At 44.3% G+C, this 20354-nt stretch overlaps 1 protein-coding gene across 2 annotated transcripts in view; it reads left to right on the top strand.

Moving 5' to 3' along the window:
• The first annotated feature begins 7835 nt into the window (after positions 1-7835).
• efna5b (ephrin-A5b) overlaps positions 7836-20354 on the top strand; it is a 111042-nt gene continuing 98523 nt past the window's right edge. For both annotated transcript variants that reach the window (XM_064296975.1, XM_064296974.1), the window contains exon 1: positions 7836-9081. In XM_064296975.1, coding sequence (XP_064153045.1) covers positions 8957-9081 — 125 coding nt within the window. In that variant the 5' untranslated portion in view covers positions 7836-8956. The remainder of the gene's footprint in view (positions 9082-20354) is intronic.

The raw sequence follows: 20354 nt of genomic DNA, 5'->3' as shown, positions 1-20354 counted from the left end.
CCGCGGGCGCGCGGACGGAGAGCTAACAGCTGCCTCCGCCCCGAGGACCCCCCCCACCCCACCCCCCCCCCGTCATCATCTGCATTCGGCAGGGGTGGCGGGACGGGCAAATACATCCAATTAGCACCCTGCATCGATCGCCCCGCTGTTCTCTCGCGACTTTGGCGAGCCAAGGTGTCCGCTTGCTGTGACAGTGGGGGCAGGGGGGGCGTGAGGGGGAGCTTGAAGTTTAACAGCGGTGTGGTTTTAAAAAAGGTTGAGCGCGTTCAGCACCACGATACATTCTCTAGTTAAGCATTAGATTATCCAACCAGACAAATGTAACTACAGTAATTGTAGGCAACGACTATCCTGACTGGCTCCGTGTAATGAGTTTTGCACACACACACACACACACACACACACACACATGCACAAACACACACACACACTCACACACACACACATGCACAAACGCACACACTCACACACACGCACACGCACACATACGCAAACATAATTCTTAACGCTGTTGCTTTTTGTGGGTGGGATTTTTCATATCAGCAGTAATGTTGTATTAGCTGGCGGCGTGCCACAGTGGTTGCAGGTTTGACTCCCAGACGGGTGTCTGTAGTCTTATCTGTGACACAGTCTTTTCAGCCACGCTGCTTCAGTAAATATCCAGCTGCACAAATGGAAAATGTCACTAATTCATGCTGTGTTATTTACCCGGGAGAAAGGGCATCTGCTGCTGCCAAAGGAATAACCCAACGCCCTTCCCAACTGATCCTGGAGCAGTGTGTTTAGGGGGTCCACCTGATGAACAGGTACACTGATCACAGATCAGTTGTCGGGGGAGGGGGGACGGAAAGTACTAGAACAATGTGCTTTGGGGGGGAGGGGGGGTGTCTTTCAGTCAACAGCGCCGTATCATGATGACACGTTGATACCACGACGACCTTACTTTCAAAAGACTCCAGTTTACACAAGCAGTACAGTAGGATCATCTGTGGTTTAAGGAGTGGTGTTTTCAAGGGTTTTGGGGGGGGCGGTGGGGGGGGGGGGGGTTAAGCACTCCTGCCCAGCTTGTCAGTCCAATGCTGTTCCTCTTCTACCGCCAGACCAGAGGCAGGTTTTCTTTATGGAAATCGGGTGGCACTTAGAGGTCAGGAGACAAAGTGGGATTTGTCCTTGTCTTAGAATACTTAACCTAAATAAACACCGGCTTTGCCAAGACCGCCGCTCACAAAAGGCAGCCGTGAAATCAATCCAGAACTACAGAATCTCCAATACCGTAATAATCCTCCCGTGTATGTCTGAAATGCGTTTTTTCTCTCTCTCTCTCTCTCTCTCTGTACATATACTGTTAAAAAAAAAGAAAGAAAGAAGAAAACCATTAGCACATGAACAGTGCATCTACTGCACGTCAGATGCTATTCTGTAGTACTTTGCCTTTTGAAGCGGCATTGCCCAACCAATTGCTTTTCAGATCATCAAATGCTTTTTTTCCTTCGTCTTTTCCCCCCCGTCTTTTTCTGCACTCGCAGATAATAGGAATCACGCCGATCCGAAAATGAATCAAATCTTTTGACAAAAGCGGCTTTGAGGCGGGAGGGTGGAATTTAAGAAGTCCGCAAGGAAACTGTGCGGTGTACAGTCTGCTTACGCTGCGCTCCGTTGACCGGATGAGTCACTTTTTTTGTTACATCTTCAGCTTCTGAGGCACATGACGGAGAGCGTTGCCCTGAAGACGCTGATTGGCGACGGAATGCTTTTTGTTTACAGTCTTCAGAAGTCTTTGAGGCGAGCAGCAGAACTGAGCCGATTAATTCTGCTAACATGCAATGGGAGCACTTTAAAAAGCCTCGTAGATCCTGAAAAACGCAGTCTGGGCCATCTTTGTCCAAAAGGGAAAACGAAAATAAATTAACAGCGCACAGCTTGTGCGTGTGGTGTCTAATGTCAATCCTTGTATGCTTTAGGACAAAGTATCATTTTTAGGTCTCACTTTTAGATTTGTTTGGAGTTTTAAAAGGTGACCTCTAAATTGTTATTTTATTAGCCGGATCAGTAAGTTCATGAACAAGTATCACTTTACTGGAAATGGGTAGGGTACCTTACTGGAACACACAGTCGGAAATTACTTTTTTTTAATCCAGAAAGAGTAATTTGATCAGTCAAGTTAATCTCTCACAAACTCACAAATGGCAAATGGTTGCACAACTCTTTTCTCCTATTTATTTTGTTGGTTGCTAAACTCAACTCAAATTGTTCATGAAGAAAAAAAGTAGTTTAATTTGAGTAAGTTTAAGGCAAATGTTTATTAAATCCACACCTACATAATATAGTATATATTTGGCAGAATTGCAATGTTTAATAAATGTTCTGTTTTTTTATTTTATTTATTTTTTCACGCCACAAATTATTGTATGACCCCAACGTAAAAATGTCTGAAGAGAATAAATTAAACTTTTAAACATGTTTACATTTTTTTTTCAAACCAGTGTCCACATTATATAGCAAGTGCCCTCACAACAGAGCAATTCAATTTCGCATTTAAATCGACGCGATAAACATGTTCTACTGTTTAACTGAATTTAACGACAGCAGCAGCTGATAGTCTTTCTTCCGTCACTGCGTACGTGGTGCGCGAGGACTCCATGGGTATTAGGCACAGACACGCGGCCCCGCTCCCCGCTGTTGTATTTCGACACTATTTATGACCGTTCACCGGGTCGCGACCGGGACTGAACCGAAACTATCGTGCCACAAAAATCTAACGTTTCAGGAGGTGCGAACTTGAGACGTAGGCGAATAACCTGCCGCCTCAGATTACACCGTAAATCATTTTTATTTTCTATATATTTTTTGAAACGTTTACTGCCTTCTACAAAACGAATCCCAACTATATCGTGCGCGGGAACACACACTGTAGCGGTCAGAATTCACTCTGGCCCGTCTACACTCATCCGAAGCAAAGAAGTTACACTTTATTTAAGCTGAAAGCAGCATTACTTCATCTAGTGAAGTAATATGGTTCGGGTTTGTTTAGAATAGAAACGTATGCGAATGCTGAAAAATAATCAAAATATGAATTGTAAATGGGGTGTATGCGGCGTCACGTTCTTGGCTGGATTTTTACATTCTTTATTCCATCATATTTGTTTCCACTGGACCTTGTATCATTTATGTAGTCATACATTTACATATACTGGAAAAAATATAAATTACAACACATAAGCATTGGCTAAAGGGTAAACTATAAGAGATTCAGAAGATAATTTTTTTTATGGATGATAAATTTAGTTCTTTGAAGTTTTACATTTTTTCAGCAGATAAAAAGACCATGGCAGCATCGGAAAGGCTGTTTTATCCCCCCCCCCCCCTTTTGGCTTTGAAGGCCAGAAAAAACGGTTGAGTTTCACTAGAATTGCCTTTTCAATACATTTTCCTGAGTTCAGGAGAGGGGACAAGAGCTCGATAACCGGTAACATTTCTCGCGAGCACCTCTTAGCAAAAGCGGCGGCGACATTATCTTTGCGCTAAATGTCAGAAGCGAGATCGAGCCGAGTGTTCACAGGTCTCAGCCCGGGTGACTTTTCAAGCGCTCCCCTCCACATCCTGCATCGCAATGCTGAGCGCGGCTGACCCAGACCCCCCCAAACCCCCCCCCCACAACCCCCCCAACCCCCCCCCTCCAAACAAGCGCAAGTCAATTAGACTGGATGACTTATAACAATGCATCGCTCGAAGCTAATGAACAGAAAAGCTAGCTGCCGTCGCGGCGTGTTTTTTATGAAGGACTGTAACAGAGCAAAGCGACACGGTGAAGCACTCTGGGCCTCCACGCTGCAGCGCGACTGACGGCACGAGAGCTGTTAGCGCATTCCTGTTAGCGCATTCCTCCCAGAATGCTCTCTGCCACGCCGTCTCACTTGTGCGTCGTTAGCGCCAGTTAGCGCGGACGCTAGCGTCGCTCCCCTGGAGACCGAGCAGGAGGAGTGGCGTCCGCCGATCGGCTCGCCCGGCTTCCCGTTTGTCTCGGCGTTCCCGGACCCGGCCCGAGAAGTCCGGGGGTCGTGAGGGGCGCGGTCCAAACCCCCCCCCACAGCAGACCTGTGTGTCCGAACAGCCAAATGCTGTGCAAGAGGCCCAAAAGAGAAAAGTAAAATGGTAGGACAAAAACAGTAAAATGTGCTCATGACATCAGTTGATTTCACAATGAATGCTTCACTGAGCAATTACTTCTGGTTGGGGTTCCTCTTTACCCCCCCCCCCCCCTTGTTTTGGGCCTTCCTTCCCAGGTGCAGTCCTGACAGACACCTGTCGCAACAAGGCAGGCTGTTAAAATGGTTACCGCGCCGACCGCAGACAGACCGGGCTTCCCCTGCCTGCCAGGGGGGGGTTTCCCCCGGTTGTTTTCCTTCAGCCAGCTGCATCAGAAAGCAGCAATGCGGTTTTTTACACCACGCTGCACAGACACAGCATCCCCAGCAGGGGGCAGTGTGGAGTGACCCTTCGCCGACTGTGAGGCCTGCTGCTTAAATATGCATTTCTGCCCTCCAGCAAGGTGCGGATCCAGAGCTGCTCAGACAAGAGTATCCTTCACCGCAAGAGCATGAAAGGACCGCAGCTTCACAAGACACGATCGACCGTTGCTACGCAAACAAACATGACAGAGATCTCCCTCTCCATGAGCAGGCCCCTGAGTCACCTGCCTGGGGCTGCCACTGTGTTAGTTTGTCACAAAAATTGCCCTGGGTGCCCACATGCTACCACTGAGCGACACTTAATTCTCCTTAGAGAACTGGCTCCCCTGTAGTACTATGTGGCCTGTAGGGTGTCGAGTAAGTCAGCAGCTCTCTTGTAGGACCATGTGTGTCCTGTAGGGTGTAAAAGAGTCACTGGCTCTCCTGTAGTACTGTGTTTGGCCTGTTGAGTGTAAAATAGTCACTATCTCTCCTGTAGTACTTTGTGTGGCCTGTTGGATGTAAAACAGTCATTGGCTTTCCTGTAGTACTGTGAGGCCACAACTCACAGGAGGTTGCTGGTTTGAATCTTAGAGTGGGTTTTGTGTGCTGTGCTGTGCAATGTGTTGGGTAAAGGGGTGTCTCCTACAAGCGGAGTAGATGGTGTATTTATCAGATTAGTCCTATGCGACTTGGGAAGGCTTTTGAAGCCTCCAGCCACACGTGCAGTTCATTTTATAATAGTAAAAAAATCTTATTTCAATTTAGCAAAATGACTTCTTTTTTAAATATGGTATTATTCTTCCACATTCTGAAACTGGAAATCTAGAGAAGCCACTGGATCCTGTAGCTTCGACTGCAAGACTAGATGTTGCTTTTTTAGGGCATTGGGAAAAGAATTCAATGATAGGCCACTTACCCGGAATGTGGGTTGAATGTGGTGTAGTGATTTTAGAATTTGTGCTTTCAGCTTTAACCCGACTTGGTCAGGTCCCAGATGAGTTATTGCCATTGTTCCCACGAATATAATTGTTTTCATGAATGCGGTAAATATACGGCTTTTCAAGTAGATAACACATTACATAAAAACATTGCGTCGGTTTTGGCCGCCTGAAAATTACAACGACATTCAAAATTGACCGTTAATTTTTGAAGAGACGTGAGATATTGTGTGCATGTACGGTTCCCTGCTAATACGCACGAATTCAACGCCGCCAAACACTTCCCCCCCCCAATCCCCCCGTGACCCGGCGCGGGATGTCTGTAAGGATGGACACTAGTGATACAGTGTTCCACTGCGCGAGCTGCACACCGCTTTGTCCTCGTGACAGCTTATAGCTCTTTTATTCTGTGCACAAAATAAAAAATTAATAAATAATTAGATCAAATAAATAAGAAATATATATATCCACTACACCCCCCCCTCATATGCAGAAGACCGCGAATCAAAGTTGCTTCCGTTTTAATTCCCTCTCGTGAAAGTTTTAACCTTGCTTTTGAATTAAGTCGAGCAACTTTGACGGTCCTCTACCTGACGCCTAAAACGTGCAGTGAACAGAATTCGGCGGGTGCGTGCCCCGGTATTTCCGTCAAACACTTTGCCTTGCTTCCACTACGCGGCGTCTGGGCGCTTTCGATACAGTAACAGGTTGCCGGGACACCACTTTAATGTAAGCATTAAGCGCGATGTAATAAATGGTGTTTTTTTTTTGGCGTCAACACGCATTTATCTTGAAGTGAACGATATAAAACTTTATAATAAGACATGGACAATCTTAGTTCAAATTTCAAACTTTGTTCCCAAGCTCCGTACATTTTAACTAAGCTTGTGAATTTGGATTTTTGTGGTGAATTATTTTCAGTTGCATGAACAAAATACAATAATAATAGACCATCTCTAAATTAAATTTTTAAAAAATTGTGTTCTAAGTGATATATAATATTTAATGTATATTGTATTACAAATTTATATAGGCCACGTTAAACCGAGAAATTAAGTTAAATTTTTATTATTAGTATCATTATTATTATTTGTGACTATTAGTTTATAATAATAACAACAACAATAATAATTATTATAATTCTAGTTTTAATACATTAATAATAATAATAATAATAATAATAATAATAATAAGTAGAAGAAGAAGAGGAGGAGGAAGAAAAATTTACTCATAAGAATTATATACTTTCTACTTTTTATTGTTATTAGTAATAGTAGTTATAAAAGCGTTCTAGCTTTTTTAAAATATTTTTTTAAATCACCAAATGCATTTGAATTAGCTGGAGGAGTTCAACAGCTGACGGGGGGGAGCGGATATCCATGTGTGTATGGAATGTTGAACTGAAAATACGCAGAAATGTAAAAACTTGATAAGAATTCTAGTGAAGTTCAGTGACTTCGATAATAGTTCTCAGCTCAGTAAATTCTCAGAAAATGCATACCCACACATGAGTCTGCTGTTATATAGCCATTTTTGAAATATTTCTGATATCTTGCGATTTTTATATCGGATAAAACTAATTTCAATACCACCAAATTGATGTTTAGATGATGACGAAATAACAATCAATGAATACGTCAACTGCGTTATGATTTTAAAACACTCAACACTTACCGTTTTCCTCAGGAAAAAAACGTACACCTGTGTCCACCAGGTGAGAGAAAAAACATAGGCATCTTCAGCAGAACGAAGTTCGTATGAAGGGCAGCTTTGAAATCTAACGTAAACATTTCATCAGCATCGCAACAGTGAGCGAGGTTCATGCTGGAATTACCATGAAACCTACATGAGTACAGTGTTATTCTAAAGTTATAGTTTGAACAAGATATTTCTATAATTTTTAGAAGCAAAATTTGACGGATTTATTTATAAGTCTTGGAACGCTACCACGTAGTATGGGTTTGGTACACAAAATACATTAGAAAAAATAACTATAAAAACATGAATGTAGCGTTTCTGAGTTTAGTGGAATATATATATATATATATATATGTATGTATATATATAATGTTTTATATCATTCGTATTATATAAATATAATTTCCCATAATCAAAACTTGTTCAGATTTTTATAAGCTACTATCTTCTTTTGATAAAATCAATATTCTTGAACAAGCTATGTCTGCACCGCGCGAGTAGGCGACGCTGCCAATGTTTTGTTAATATGCTTGACAATTAAACGGCCTATAGATGCTTTTCTGGTTGATCTGCTATCGGTCCCTGTCCTAGCCGGTGATCTCCTCTAGTGGGAATGACGCTTTTAGCTGCCTTTCAGTAATTGAATTACTTTTGGGGTGTTGGGGGCGGAGTATGTTCCTGTGGGAAACGCCCCTTTCGAAACGCAAACCAATGAGGCAGCCCTGCGCGAGGCTGAAACCTAACCCACTCCTCGCGCAGTCGGCGAGCGCCTGCCTTTGGTCTCACCTTCTCATTCCGCCTGAAAACCGAACTGCGCGAGATAGCGCATGATCCGCGTTTGATTTCTCAGATCCGTATATATTTGGATGTGGCACTGGAATGCTCGCATTCGGATCCAGGATTTACAGTCGGGTGTTCGGTCACGCAGCACGTGAAAAAGCCTTTCGGTTTTTCGGTTCGGCGAAGGACTCGCTACCCCTCTGCAACGGCACTTACGAGACACGGCTGAGAGAGGACACGGCTGCTCCAAGCCGCACGGGGAAGCAAGTGGTAAGACAACATTGCAAAATACAACTCGAGTAAATGGGTATTTTTATAAATGGCGTTCAAAAGTTCTGAAAGAGATTTCAGAGAAGATGGACTTCTAATGTGAGCCGCGGAAATACGATACGCAATACGTTTTTTTCTTTTTTTAAATTTCTGGACTTGACCCTGCACTGTTGAATTTCCGCACGCAGTGACTAACTGGTTTTTGTAGACTTGGCACACAGCAAGCTACTTAAACGATTGCCCTGAAAAAAACGGAAAAAAACACTTGTACTGTGTTTTGGATGTTAAAACTGAATTTGCTTTTTCATTGACTGTTCTTACCGGATCGCCCCTCGAATTTTTTGGGTTGGGGAATATTGTTGCATCCCCTTGCAACTGCATGCGCTCAGGAACCGTGAAAACTGGTGCTTGTTGCTATGAATACCTGATCAAACGGAATGATCTCCTGTGAGCAGTCTTGTTCCTGAATGACACGGACTTTATACATTGACAATCATTGTTCGCCATCTCTTTTCCCAGTCGTGTATTAGCCTACAGCCAGTTATTCTGAGACTCAAAAGTGACGATCAATCAAGCATCGTCGCTGGTGCATGTTGCGATCATAAGGTCCTTGCGATTGGAATACGCCTCTTCGCCTACAAACTGACAAGTGCCCTTTCACACTCACACACACACACACAGGTTGAAAAAAAAAATCAAAGAGGGCTACAAATGTGAATGACAGTTGATCGCTTCTCGCCGAAGTAGCAGCTTGCTTGAACGCGCAGCAATTTCCCACCCCAGTTCGCCCCGAAGAGGATTACGTACCGAACTTCAGTGATGCTGCACGTGGAAATGATCATTCTCGTTTTTCTGATACTTTGGATGTGTGTATTTAGCCAAGAGCCGGGCTCCAAGGTGGTGGCCGACCGCTATGCCGTCTACTGGAACAGCACCAACCCCAGGTAAGTTTACATTTCAGCTGCGCACGCAGGCCTGGGACAGCTGCGGCTTACTAACTTGAGCCACTCGCTGTCGGGTGACGCGGGATCCGTTCAGCAAGACAAACCCCATGAATCGAGGAATGATGACTGTTAGAAATGTATAGCCTACTTGCGAAGCTAAGCCTGCGTGTCGCGAATCCTTCCCGGGGTGGAAGTCTAATCGTGTCCGTCAGAACTGGAGAACCCAAGGACTTAGTGTAACAAGGCATATAACCTGTAGTCAAGTGGGCTATTGAATTCTCTAGTTTAATCCACGCAGGCGTCTTCTGTACATATGACCTGTCAGGTTTGCTCTCGCGCTGCACCTGATTTTATTTTCCCAGCGTATGCACAAATATAGCTAATAGCATAAACCACGCGAAACATTTATTTTAATGTTGCCCGTGTGTCAAATCGCGCGTCTTTGGTATGCAGATATATAAAAAATGTCACATTTCTGCATGTTTCGCTGGGTTGAACCCAGACGCTGCATTGGAAGGCATTTCGTTTCCTTCACGCAGAGATCTATGACCAGAAACAAGCAAAATACACCAGCTCAGCTCGTTACATTCACGAGCCAATTTTACAGGTGCCCACGGATCAAATGCCGTGGCAGCATACAGCGCATATCGCATTTTCTCCAGGAATACATTTTCTGTCTTGTCGGTCACAGAATGAACGCGCCCCGTTCTGTTCGCTGGTTCTCCGCGCGGGGACAATCGGCGGACGGAGACGCCACACTGTTGCTGCTGAGCACGCGGTCGGCTAATGTTTTTAAATGAAACACTCCGTAATATAGTATAATAGAATAGTGTAAAACCCGGTATTTCTAGTATATTTTATAATTTCAGCTGATCATTAGAAACACTATATTTATATATCACAAATCACTTGAGTAGTCGCGTACAAAGAAATGTGAATATTTTGGATTCTTCCCATCCTTGGATCTCACAGATAATAGCCTTTACATGTTATTCTGTTATGTGTTTTTTTAAACCATGCCAGCGACGGGACTAATGTATATGAACAAAACTGTCAATTATTTGAATAGCTCGCTGAGTGCGAAAGGTCGCGCAGCGTTGCTCCTCGGGTTATCAGTGCCGTATGGTAGAGAATTTCCACATTGATGTTCGACTCGGGTCTCGTTTAATAGATTTATTTTTTTAAATTGATTTTTCTCTTGTTTGTGGGCTAATTCGCAGGAGGAGATCTCCTTCGTGGAGATGATGTGTCCATTAATTGCGCTCGTAATAATTGTGTTCCTAAGGCTTTTTCTAGACTTGCATTTTGTTTCTAGATTTATTTGTATGTGTTTGGATGGGCTTTAATGACGATTTACTTACCTCCATTCATATTGTATAGCGCAACCTTTGAACAACACCAAATCGGTTATTCTAGAAACACATATGCCTATTTATTTCTCTTGCTACATTTCACACTTTGTGTACACAGTGACGCAATTAAAAAATTGGAGCGCTACCGTTAGTTTTGTGACTTCGTTGTTACACGGGACTACTAGAAAAGTGTTTCCACTGACAAAGTGAACTTGTATGAAGTGGGCTGTATTTTTCCAAATAATGAGTTGCTCACTGTAAAACTGCATTATTCTTTTAACATTATAACCCAAATTTGCAGTTGTAGAAAAAACGTTATTGCTCATATTATGCTGTTGTATCTGAACTTGGAGTCCCGGGTCAACGCCCGCGTGCCTACGGTCGACCGTAACGCGTTCCGGTTGGAAGCTTAAACTGTATTCCGAAACTAACTGCGGACATTAACCATAATTTCAGAGTTAATTAAGCAGCTATTGTACAGATATGCATACATTCAGTAATTAAATTAATTAATTTAGGGCTTTGCACTACATTTAAAATGTTCTTGCATGTGTGAGATGTTTGTGCAAAAGTAAAGAGTTTAGCAAAGAACTTAAAACATTAAAGCGGTGTGGTGTCATCTCTTCGGTAGTCCATTCAGATAAGCATTTGCCTCGTAGATCGTTGGGGTGCGGCGAAATAAGTTAAACTATTGGCAGCATCTGGCCGTGAAGTAATTTAATATTGAAATAAAGTAAAATCAAATAAAAAAAGTTTGGATAATGTATGTGTTTCCACCAAACTTGCAAGGTGTAAACCCGTAAAACCATTTTGCGAGAGTGGATTGCATTTGCTGGTGCGTGACTTCGAAGCTCAACAGGGCGAAAGAAACCAACTCCGTTGAGTCAATACACTTTTTCCCCCATCCAGCGAAAAAGCCATTTATTGCGGCTCCAGTGCAAAAGATGAGCGCAAAATCGGCGCCTGGTTTTGAAGAACTCATCACGCCCAATATTTGCCGTCGCATTTGTGTGCAGCCGATTGGGAAATTCCAACCTAGCGTGGTGTAGGCTACACGTATTCAGACGAGGCACGTCCATGGACAAATGTATGCTACTCACTCACTGGTAGAGTCGAATAATAATTCATACATTTATGTTTCTAAATACGTATTTGGACGTGGACTTAATACAGCCCTTCCTGGAGCAAGGGATGTATTACAGTCACTAAGTTCTTGCGTAAGTGGACCTGTTATTTCAAATTAATATCTGTCTTTACTTGCCTATTGTATAGCCTAATGCATGTTTTCTAGGTCTACCCGTGGAAAACAGGCTAAGGAACAATCCATTTTAGCGTAGAAATTGATTAGAACTCAAAGTGATCTATTTAATATCGTCCCAGGTGGTATCTTAGACATGAAAACTGGAGACTGCTAGCCTGGCAGGAACCGGCCCGTGTCTGCTGAATTAGGTTTTTAAAAATTGCATTCTGTGGGAAGGTAATTGGACAAGTCACTAATCGCACACCGACTTTGTTGTGTAAATGTTTATAAATGTAGCTAGAATTTCCTGAGAAAAAGTTTAATTATCGAAAGCAACTGGTGGTTAACGCAGTAGGCAACAAAAAGGGCATTGAGTTCTAGATTCTCGTACCAGATAGGCCTACCCCTGCGTTCGGTGTGTTGCGGTCGTTATCGTTCGTCTAGGTTTAAGCCGACTGTTTATTTGCGCGTCGCTTTCTTCAAAAACGGACAGAACTAAGGCCCCAACCTTATCAGATCTGTTGCGTTGATAGACACGTTATCATTATGAAACGCATGTTTAAAAAGTGACTGGCCGTTCTGTTGGAAAAAAAAAAAAAGAAACACTCAAGTGCCTGTATTTTCTCTTTGTGTGAAAAAAGAAAGTTTCAGAATCAGGGCTAATAGTAAATATTAGTGAGAATTTGTAGTGAGAGGGGAGAAGGACACACACACACACACACACACACAGCAGTGCCATTGAAGGAGTAGGCCTACAGATGGTGAACTTGTGTTTACCCTGTAAAACACGAGTCGAAAATATATTTTCCTGGGACCCCTCTGTATTAGTGTTAGTTTGTAACTCGCCCGGAGAGAGGAAACAGGTTTTTTTGGGAGATTTTTAGGTGGCATGAGTCATTCTCTTTTGAATAATGGCAGCCTGTTTGACTCTATAGCCCCAGAGGGCATGGAGGAGAGAGAGAGAGAAAGAGAGAGAGAGGGAGGCAGGCAAATAAACATGTTCAGATGACTCAAGGAACAGCTATTTTGAATCAGCGTTTACTTGTCAAAAGGTTTCATTCCGACATGTGAATCTCCTCCCCTCCACCCGTGATTAAAAAACAAGGGTCGCTGATGAACTGTTGGCTATATAACATGCTGAAGATAATCTCTCCCCCCCCCCCCCTCTCTCTCTCCCTCTCCCTCTCCCACACACACAGTAGTATATAGATATGACCGAGCCAGCCAATCAGATCTGCATTCCTAATACCGTGTCACTCGGGTTTGGGGCGTGTCTCGTCGTTCGGCAGTTACTCAGGCGACGGGCGCGGGGCTGCGTAAGGAGTCTGTTTATTTAAAAAAATAAAAAATGGCTGTGAGCGAGCGAGGTGAACGCGCGTGGAGGAGTGCCGTGGTGCCCCCCCCCACCCCCAACCCCTCCTCTCTCAGGTCCTGCTGCTTTTCATTTAGAGTTTTTTGGGAGTTTGGGGGGGGCGAGGGGACTGCCTCTGCCTCTGCCTCTGCCCCGTGGGGGTGTTTGGACCTGAGCGATGTCTGGAGAGGAGGAAACGTGTTAACCGCTTAATTACTCTCCTGAACATCACCCCCACTCCCCCCCCCCCCCCCACACACACAACCCCAAAACCCAGAACCCTCCCAAGACACCCCAGAGCTTTTTCCAACATTAGTCAACTCTTAATGAAGGGATAGATTTTTCCTTTTTTTTTTTTTTTTTTGTATCCCAGGGTGCATTTGGGCCAGGGTCCACCACCGCTGTGGTGCTGATTGATGGGACCCCGCCCACAGCTGTGTCCCTCTGTCACGCTGGGCAGGCGTGTGATTGGACTGCTCTGGCGGTGGCGACGCTTGCTCGCACTGGGCATGCTCCGGGATGCGATGTTTTTTCGTGTCGTATATATCAGGCCAGAAAGCTGAGCAGTGTGGGCTTCGCAGGAAGTAAAAAGTAAAAAGATTAATAAATAAATCTGATGCTTTCATACCCAACTAGTTTTTCTTGTTTGTATGGGTCTTAGCGGGCATTTACTCCTGAAATAATGTGTCCTGTCACTCTTACATTATTATTATTATTATTATTATTATTATTATACAAATATTATTATTATATTGGTTGGTTGTGTGAAGAGTGTTTTGCGCAACTTGCAATAAAAAATAAAATGAAATAAAATAAAAAAATAGCAGCACAGCTGTGTAATAGTAATAGCAATAATAATAATAATAATATTTGGTTGCTTGACGAGTGTTTTCTGCTGCTTGCAATAAAAAATGAAATGAAATGAAATTTAAATTAAATTATTTAAAAAAAAAAAGAAAAAAAAAGAATGGCACAGCTGGATGCCAGCGTGGGTCAGGTTAAACATCTGGACTGAGAGAAAATGGCATGGGGGCCAGACACTAATACTTCTTCTATTATAATAATAATAATAATAATAATAATAATAATAATAATAATACTACTAATAATAATAATAATAATAATTATTATTATTATTAATTTTTTGGCTGATGTCCCTTTGTCTCCTGTACACAGGATGAGGCTGCTTTTGTAGAACATATGTGTCTCTCTCTCTCTCTCACACACACACACCACACACACACACACGCACACACACACACACACACACACACACGCAGAACGTCTCTGAGCCTTGGTCTTAGATGAGAAGCTGTGGCACAGTGCTCTCGGTGATGTAAGCCACATGGACAATAATGCTTCCCTTCCTCTAGCAAAGCTGCCGCCTTTCTTCTGGATATTACCACATAAGGCAAAACCTGCTGTCTCTCCCACCACCAACATCCACCCCCCCCCCCCATGCCCTCTCCCCTTTTACTACAATCCAGAATTCCCCCCCACCCACCCACCCGCCTCGGCTAGCTTAAAAAAAAAAAAAAATGTTTTTTGGATTTTTCTCAGTTTAAAATAAAAGAAAAGAAAGAAAAAAACGGAATACATTTCCTCAATCATAAGAAAAGATTGAGTAATGCGTCTGGTTTCGTGCGGCGCGCAGCTGGCGGTGGACGCGAGCGCCGGGCCCGTTTGAGCAGACAGGGCTCCGCGGCCGTTCTAGAACCGCGACGACGGACGGGCGCTAGGCGGAGAGACGGGCTCTCATTTTTTATTTTCTCGTTAGCGTAGCCAAAAGAGCTACGGTCGAGCGCTGCGCGTTACGAAGTGTTTTGCTGTCGTTCTTTATATAGCTCTGTAAAAGAGGGCGGGGCTTTGGTGGGGGGGGGGCGCAGTCTGTCCTGAAATCAGCCGTCCCATCTGGATCAAAGACATTACATTACATAGACATTACATTACATTACAAAGACCTGAACCGTGAGGGCGCTTTGTGGAAAAAGACGCTCTTGTGGTTGCGTTTGGGACTGGGTTTAGGTTTAAGGTTCATGTTGGTCACACGGTCGCCCCCACCTTTGTTTGACCGCAGCTCTTGCGGTCTGTCTCTTTGGCGGAGCTGAAAGGTCAGAGGTCAAGCGTAGCCCCGTCGGCCCGCGGCAGGGTTTCAGACGAAGCGGTGAAACCACGAGCAAATTTTGTCACCCCCGCGACCCCCGACGTCTCCAACCCAGACTCCCTCCATCACCTCTTTTCTCCTCCTCCTTAATGTCCCGCCATCCCCCCCCCCCTTTTTTCCGGCAGGCCCACGGTCAGGTCGGCCTCTGGTCCCCCCCCCCCCCCTCGTGGAGGTAAAGAATTTGGGGGGGGGCTGCTTTGGCCAGGTAAAATCAGCTGTGACCCTCGGAGCGCCCAAATCCAGCTCACCCTGTACGTGTCCTCGCTCTCTCTCTCTAACGCGGAAGATATTTATGAATATCAATATTTCCTCTTCATTGCAGCGCTCGCGCGTGACACGTTTACTGCAGCATTGTTTTCTTTATGATTGTGGCTTTGTTTTAATGAAGTCAGTTTCCGTGTCTTCGCTGGCGTTCGGTATGACCTCATTCTGTGCACTGTGTTAAAGCACAGAGCCTGGAATAAGGGTTGATGATAGATAGATGTACTAGGTATAAATCACGAAAAAGAAAATATCCCTGTAACACTAAGATTCAGTGCTCGTTTTAACTTAAACCAAAAGGCAAAAATGTAAGATCAAGTATTTCAGGAAAAATGCTTTCCAATCTTCTCCCACTAACCCGTGAATTAATCATATTTTTAAGATTTGTAGTTTTTTTCGGTAGACATGAAAAACCGCAAGATATGTTTTTTTTGGTTTAGTAAAATTTTTACATTTTTTCTGTTTATTTCTGATGGCACAGCATCTCATCCTCATAATGAGAAATTATGGGCTGTCTGTCCACACTTTTTTTGATCGCTTGCAAAAGAAATCCCCTGACAGAACTAAATAAAAAATAAAAAAATTCATTTTTCCCTTTTCAAACAAGACAATAAAAGGGAACATTTTGTTTGATGAAAATATAACCCCATGCTGTTAATAACATATGCTGTTTTCATATTAAAACTGTCCTGAAAAACGCACTGGGGTTATACCAGTTCTGCATCTGAGAGAGAGTGTGTGAGTGTGAGGGAGAGAGAGAGAGAGAGAGAGAGAGAGAGAGAGAGAGAGAGAATGGCTGCTCGTACACAGTGCATTTATAAATGCCGTTGGAGAAAGATGGGGTTGGGAGGGGGGACCCCAAAAATGATCAATCTCCACTCTGGCTCCCTCTGCAGTGGCCGAGATGGGGCTCTTGAAGGTAGGACTCTGACCCTCAAATCTAGGTCACTCAACTGCCAATCAGTGAGGCTGGCAGTGGGAGGGGGAGGGGCTTGGTGTTGTGGCATGCCTTGCGGATAAGAAACCTAAAAAAATCTAAACGAACGAACGTCAAATAGACACGCTAAGCGCTCAAGGTGTGGAAGGGAGCGGCGATGCGACCGTAGAGACATAAAGCACACGTTTAATTCAACTGGAAGTTCAGAAAGTACATAATAAATTTTTTAAAAAAAAACGGTTTTATTTATTTAATCTATATTTGAGTGCTGATTCTGTCGTTGTTTCCTCCATCCGAAGCGCTCAGACAAACGAGGACAGACGTGGCCTACCGAGCGCGTGCAGACGCTCGGATTTCCTCTGCGGTTTCTCTGACAAACGTGTGAAAAATGTCGAAAAAAAAGACGAGGACAGGCTGGGACCGTTAAGGCTCGTGAGCGTGCGCTTGCGAGTTCGGTCCAGCGGGGGGCGCTGATTTAAATTGGCCCCGGCAGGACGGAGAGCGGTCGGTCTCCTCGTTTGCACCCCGTCTCAGGCGTGATCGATAACGCGGAAGCAGACGCGTCCCGTGGACGGGAGAGAGAGCATTAGCGAATATTAATGAATATTACGAATATGAATTATTGACAGGAATTATGGGCGGACGCTCTCGTTCCTCTTAAACAGTTTCAACATGGCCCCTCAGTTCTGAGGAGGGACGGTAGGCTTCGTAGCTGTGTGAGAGTGGTGATGCATGGTGGTTAATGTGTGTGATTGTGCAAGTGTGTACTTATGGGACTGCATGTGTGTGTCAGTGTGTGTATATTATTTTATTTTTTTTGGGGGGGGGAGACTGTGTTCCGTTTCGTGCCCATAGTCTCTGTGGCCACAGTGGGAAATGTTTCTAGTGTGTTGAGTCACTGTTCCCTCTGGTGAGCTCATTAAAAAAAAACCCACTGTCTTCCGAGCACAAGCTACAATGGGCAACCACCAAGAGGGGGCGCTGCTGTGGGTGGGTGGGGCAGCATCCCATTTTCTGTTTCTACCCCCCCCCCCCCCACCCCTCTGCAGGGGAACACGGGCGTCCAGATTTTGGAGCTCAATTTCTGCTCATCATTACCAGTTAAAAAAAAAAAAAAAAATAATAAATAAATTGATTGTTGAGCCTTATGGGGGGTTAGTCTTCCCACAGCTTGTACTGCAAGACTAAGAAATACGAGGTTATGAATGCAGTATGAAATGAGAAATGATGAATATCACATTGAAGAACAGAGGCAGTAGTCGAGTGAGACCAAGTAGTGTATTCAGGCACGACTACGCATACTGAAACCGTGAAGCTACTGCCGTGTTCGTATTGTTAAGTAGAATTCACCTGTTATTATATCACCTGTAGGGATGTAAAGGACAAAATAAAATAAAAACATTTTATGGCGTTGAGAAGATATGTTTCCTCGTCGCCCCTCTGGGATGTCATGAATTTTTAAAGCCGCAGAACTGCATCTTGGTACGCGGTTCCTCTCGTTTGTTTATTCGACTGCTACCAGGAAGCTTTGTCTCGCTTGACCTCCATCTTGTTTTCTGTTTGTCTCGGTTTTGGTTCTCGGTTTGTACACACTTATGTAATTACACCATTTGCATGGGAAACTGGAAGAGCTGAAGTTTATTTTCCTACGCCAGCGTAGCAGGACGGACAGATGGACGACAATTTAATAATGATAGGTTTCTGCACAGGCTCGGGCTACTGTTACTGGCCATCTGGCTCACACACGTCTGTCCGTTTGACTGTCTGTGTGCCACTGAAGTGTGCCAGTGTGTTCATTTTATTAACGTTGAGATGGACTCTCAGATTAACACCCCTCACTCAACCTACCTTTACCCTCATTGGTCACTGGTCCAACTCACCTTTGATCTGATTGGTCACATGTTTACATTGACCCAACCAGACTTTAATGTGATTGGTCATACTTCTCACTGATCCAACCCTCCTTTAAGCTCATTGGCTGCAAAACCCTTTTGCTTTTGCTTTCGGTTTCGCGCAGAAACGGTGCAGATTGGGCCCTCAGAGCCGCGGTTCGACCGAGCATTTTGGGCTTGAGATACTGAACTAACGGAAAACATCCAATCAGTTCTCAGAACCTCAGCTTTTCAGTCTTCTGACGCTCGAGATGTGTTTAAAATGCAAGAAAACAGCGTGCAGAAGAGCGTATGAATTCCAGAACATGTTAGTGTCTGACGTGCTTTGGTAAAAATGTATAAAACTCCTAAAACAGGAAAATATAAAATCCTGTTCGGCGTCAGGTCCAGCCAGTTTGTAGGCCGTGGAGCTGGATCATTCGTTCGGCCTCACCTGGGTCTCCTGCCAGTAGCCTTCAAAGCCGCGACGGAAAAAAGCTCCGTGGATTCCACAAGTGCATGGCAGGTGCCCTCCAGCACACCTTCTTAAAGTGACGGCGCCAAGGAAAACAAGCCGAACGCCAAAAAAAGAGAGAGACGGTCACGGTCGGGCGAGAACGCAGACGCTACTATTACACGGTGTTTGAGTGTAGTCCTTCGCGCCCATCCATGCGTTCTCCGCCCTCTCGACATGTAACTTTAATCCTTCCCGACGTTAAAAATTTTTTTTACCCCCCCCCCCGCTTTCTGGAAAGTGAAACAAACTCGCGGAGGTGACTCGTCAGAGGAGCATTACTGAGCGCCTGGAAAATATGACCTTGCACATTTCAGAACCCGTGGTTCTGCAGGAGAGGAGGGTTTTTTTTTTTTTTTCCCCCAGTGTCGGGTGGGCATGAGCGCATTCGCGGTTCGCTGTCATTAGGACTCTCCCCCTTCGCTGTGCCACCTGGGTTTGAGCGGCAACCCCGGGGCCCGTGAGTCACCCCCAGAGAAACGCGTGAACCCAAAAACGTCTGCCTCCCTCCTGAAAAGAATTCTCCATTAGACCAAAAAAAAAAACAAAAAAAAGGCCAAGAAACGGCTCCTGACGCGTGTTTGAGTTCAGTTGCGCAGTGTAAACACAGAGGAAAAAAAGAGAATAAAGTAGCCTTTTTTTTTTCTTCTTGTTTTGTTTGTGTCACGGTACATTTTTGTATTCCTAATGTATCTGAAAGGTCGGCTCATGTAGTCGGTAAACCGCTACGCTCGCTCTCCCACTTTGCTGTCAAACTATTCGCAAACCCGCTTCTGTAAATAGTGTGGAAGAATAGAGAAATTCAGCCCCGTAAGGTTTGCCTTCTTAGAAACGTGTAAAGGCAACACGAGTCGAGCCTTGGAACTGAGCAGAAAAACAGCGAAAGCACCTCGACTAGGTCTCGCCACATTAAAAAGCCGGTTTCACTGTTTTTTTTTTTTTAAACACCGCTAACTCCCTTTTGCAAGTGCATCGGTAAATTCTAGCCCTAAAGCTGGACAACAAATGGTATAATTTACCTACATTTGAATCTTAGTTGTGGGCTGTGTCACGTTTTTTTTTTTTTCTGTGGTTTTTGTTTAAGAGGGATGTGAAAAATGTTTTATTTGCATGAAATGGAAACAGCTGGGATATGGGGCCACCAAGTTTTTTTGTTTTTTTGACGTGCATTTTTCTTTTCTTTTCTTCATTTAATCAATCCTGTGAAACCCAATCTGCGGCTAATCGGCGAATGCTAACAGAGGGGTGTTGAGTGGTTGGGGTGGGGGTGGGTTTGGATGGGGGGTGGGAGGCATTCAGAGCCCTGTCAGGAAGTGACTGACAGGGAGTCCCCTGAACATTTTACAGGTGGAGATTATCAGACTGGTTTCAACCGCCCCTCTCCCCCACCGCTCTCCCACCCCCCCAAGCCAGAGCTGTCAGTCACAGACGCTCCTTGATCTGCCTGACCGGTTTTAAGAATTCATCTTCAAGGGCAAACTTTTACTTTTAAAGTTTATCTTTTTAATCAATGAGCAACACTCTTATGTGTGTGTGTGTGTGTGTGTGTGTGTGTGTGTGTGTGTTTGTGTTGGGTAGGTAAT

Source organism: Anguilla rostrata, chromosome 10 (genome assembly GCF_018555375.3).
Source record: "Anguilla rostrata isolate EN2019 chromosome 10, ASM1855537v3, whole genome shotgun sequence".
In the NCBI taxonomy this organism is placed as follows: Eukaryota; Metazoa; Chordata; class Actinopteri; order Anguilliformes; family Anguillidae; genus Anguilla; species Anguilla rostrata.
The sequence above is the reverse complement of the archived record's forward strand: the minus strand, read 5'-3'. Positions and strand labels throughout refer to the sequence as shown.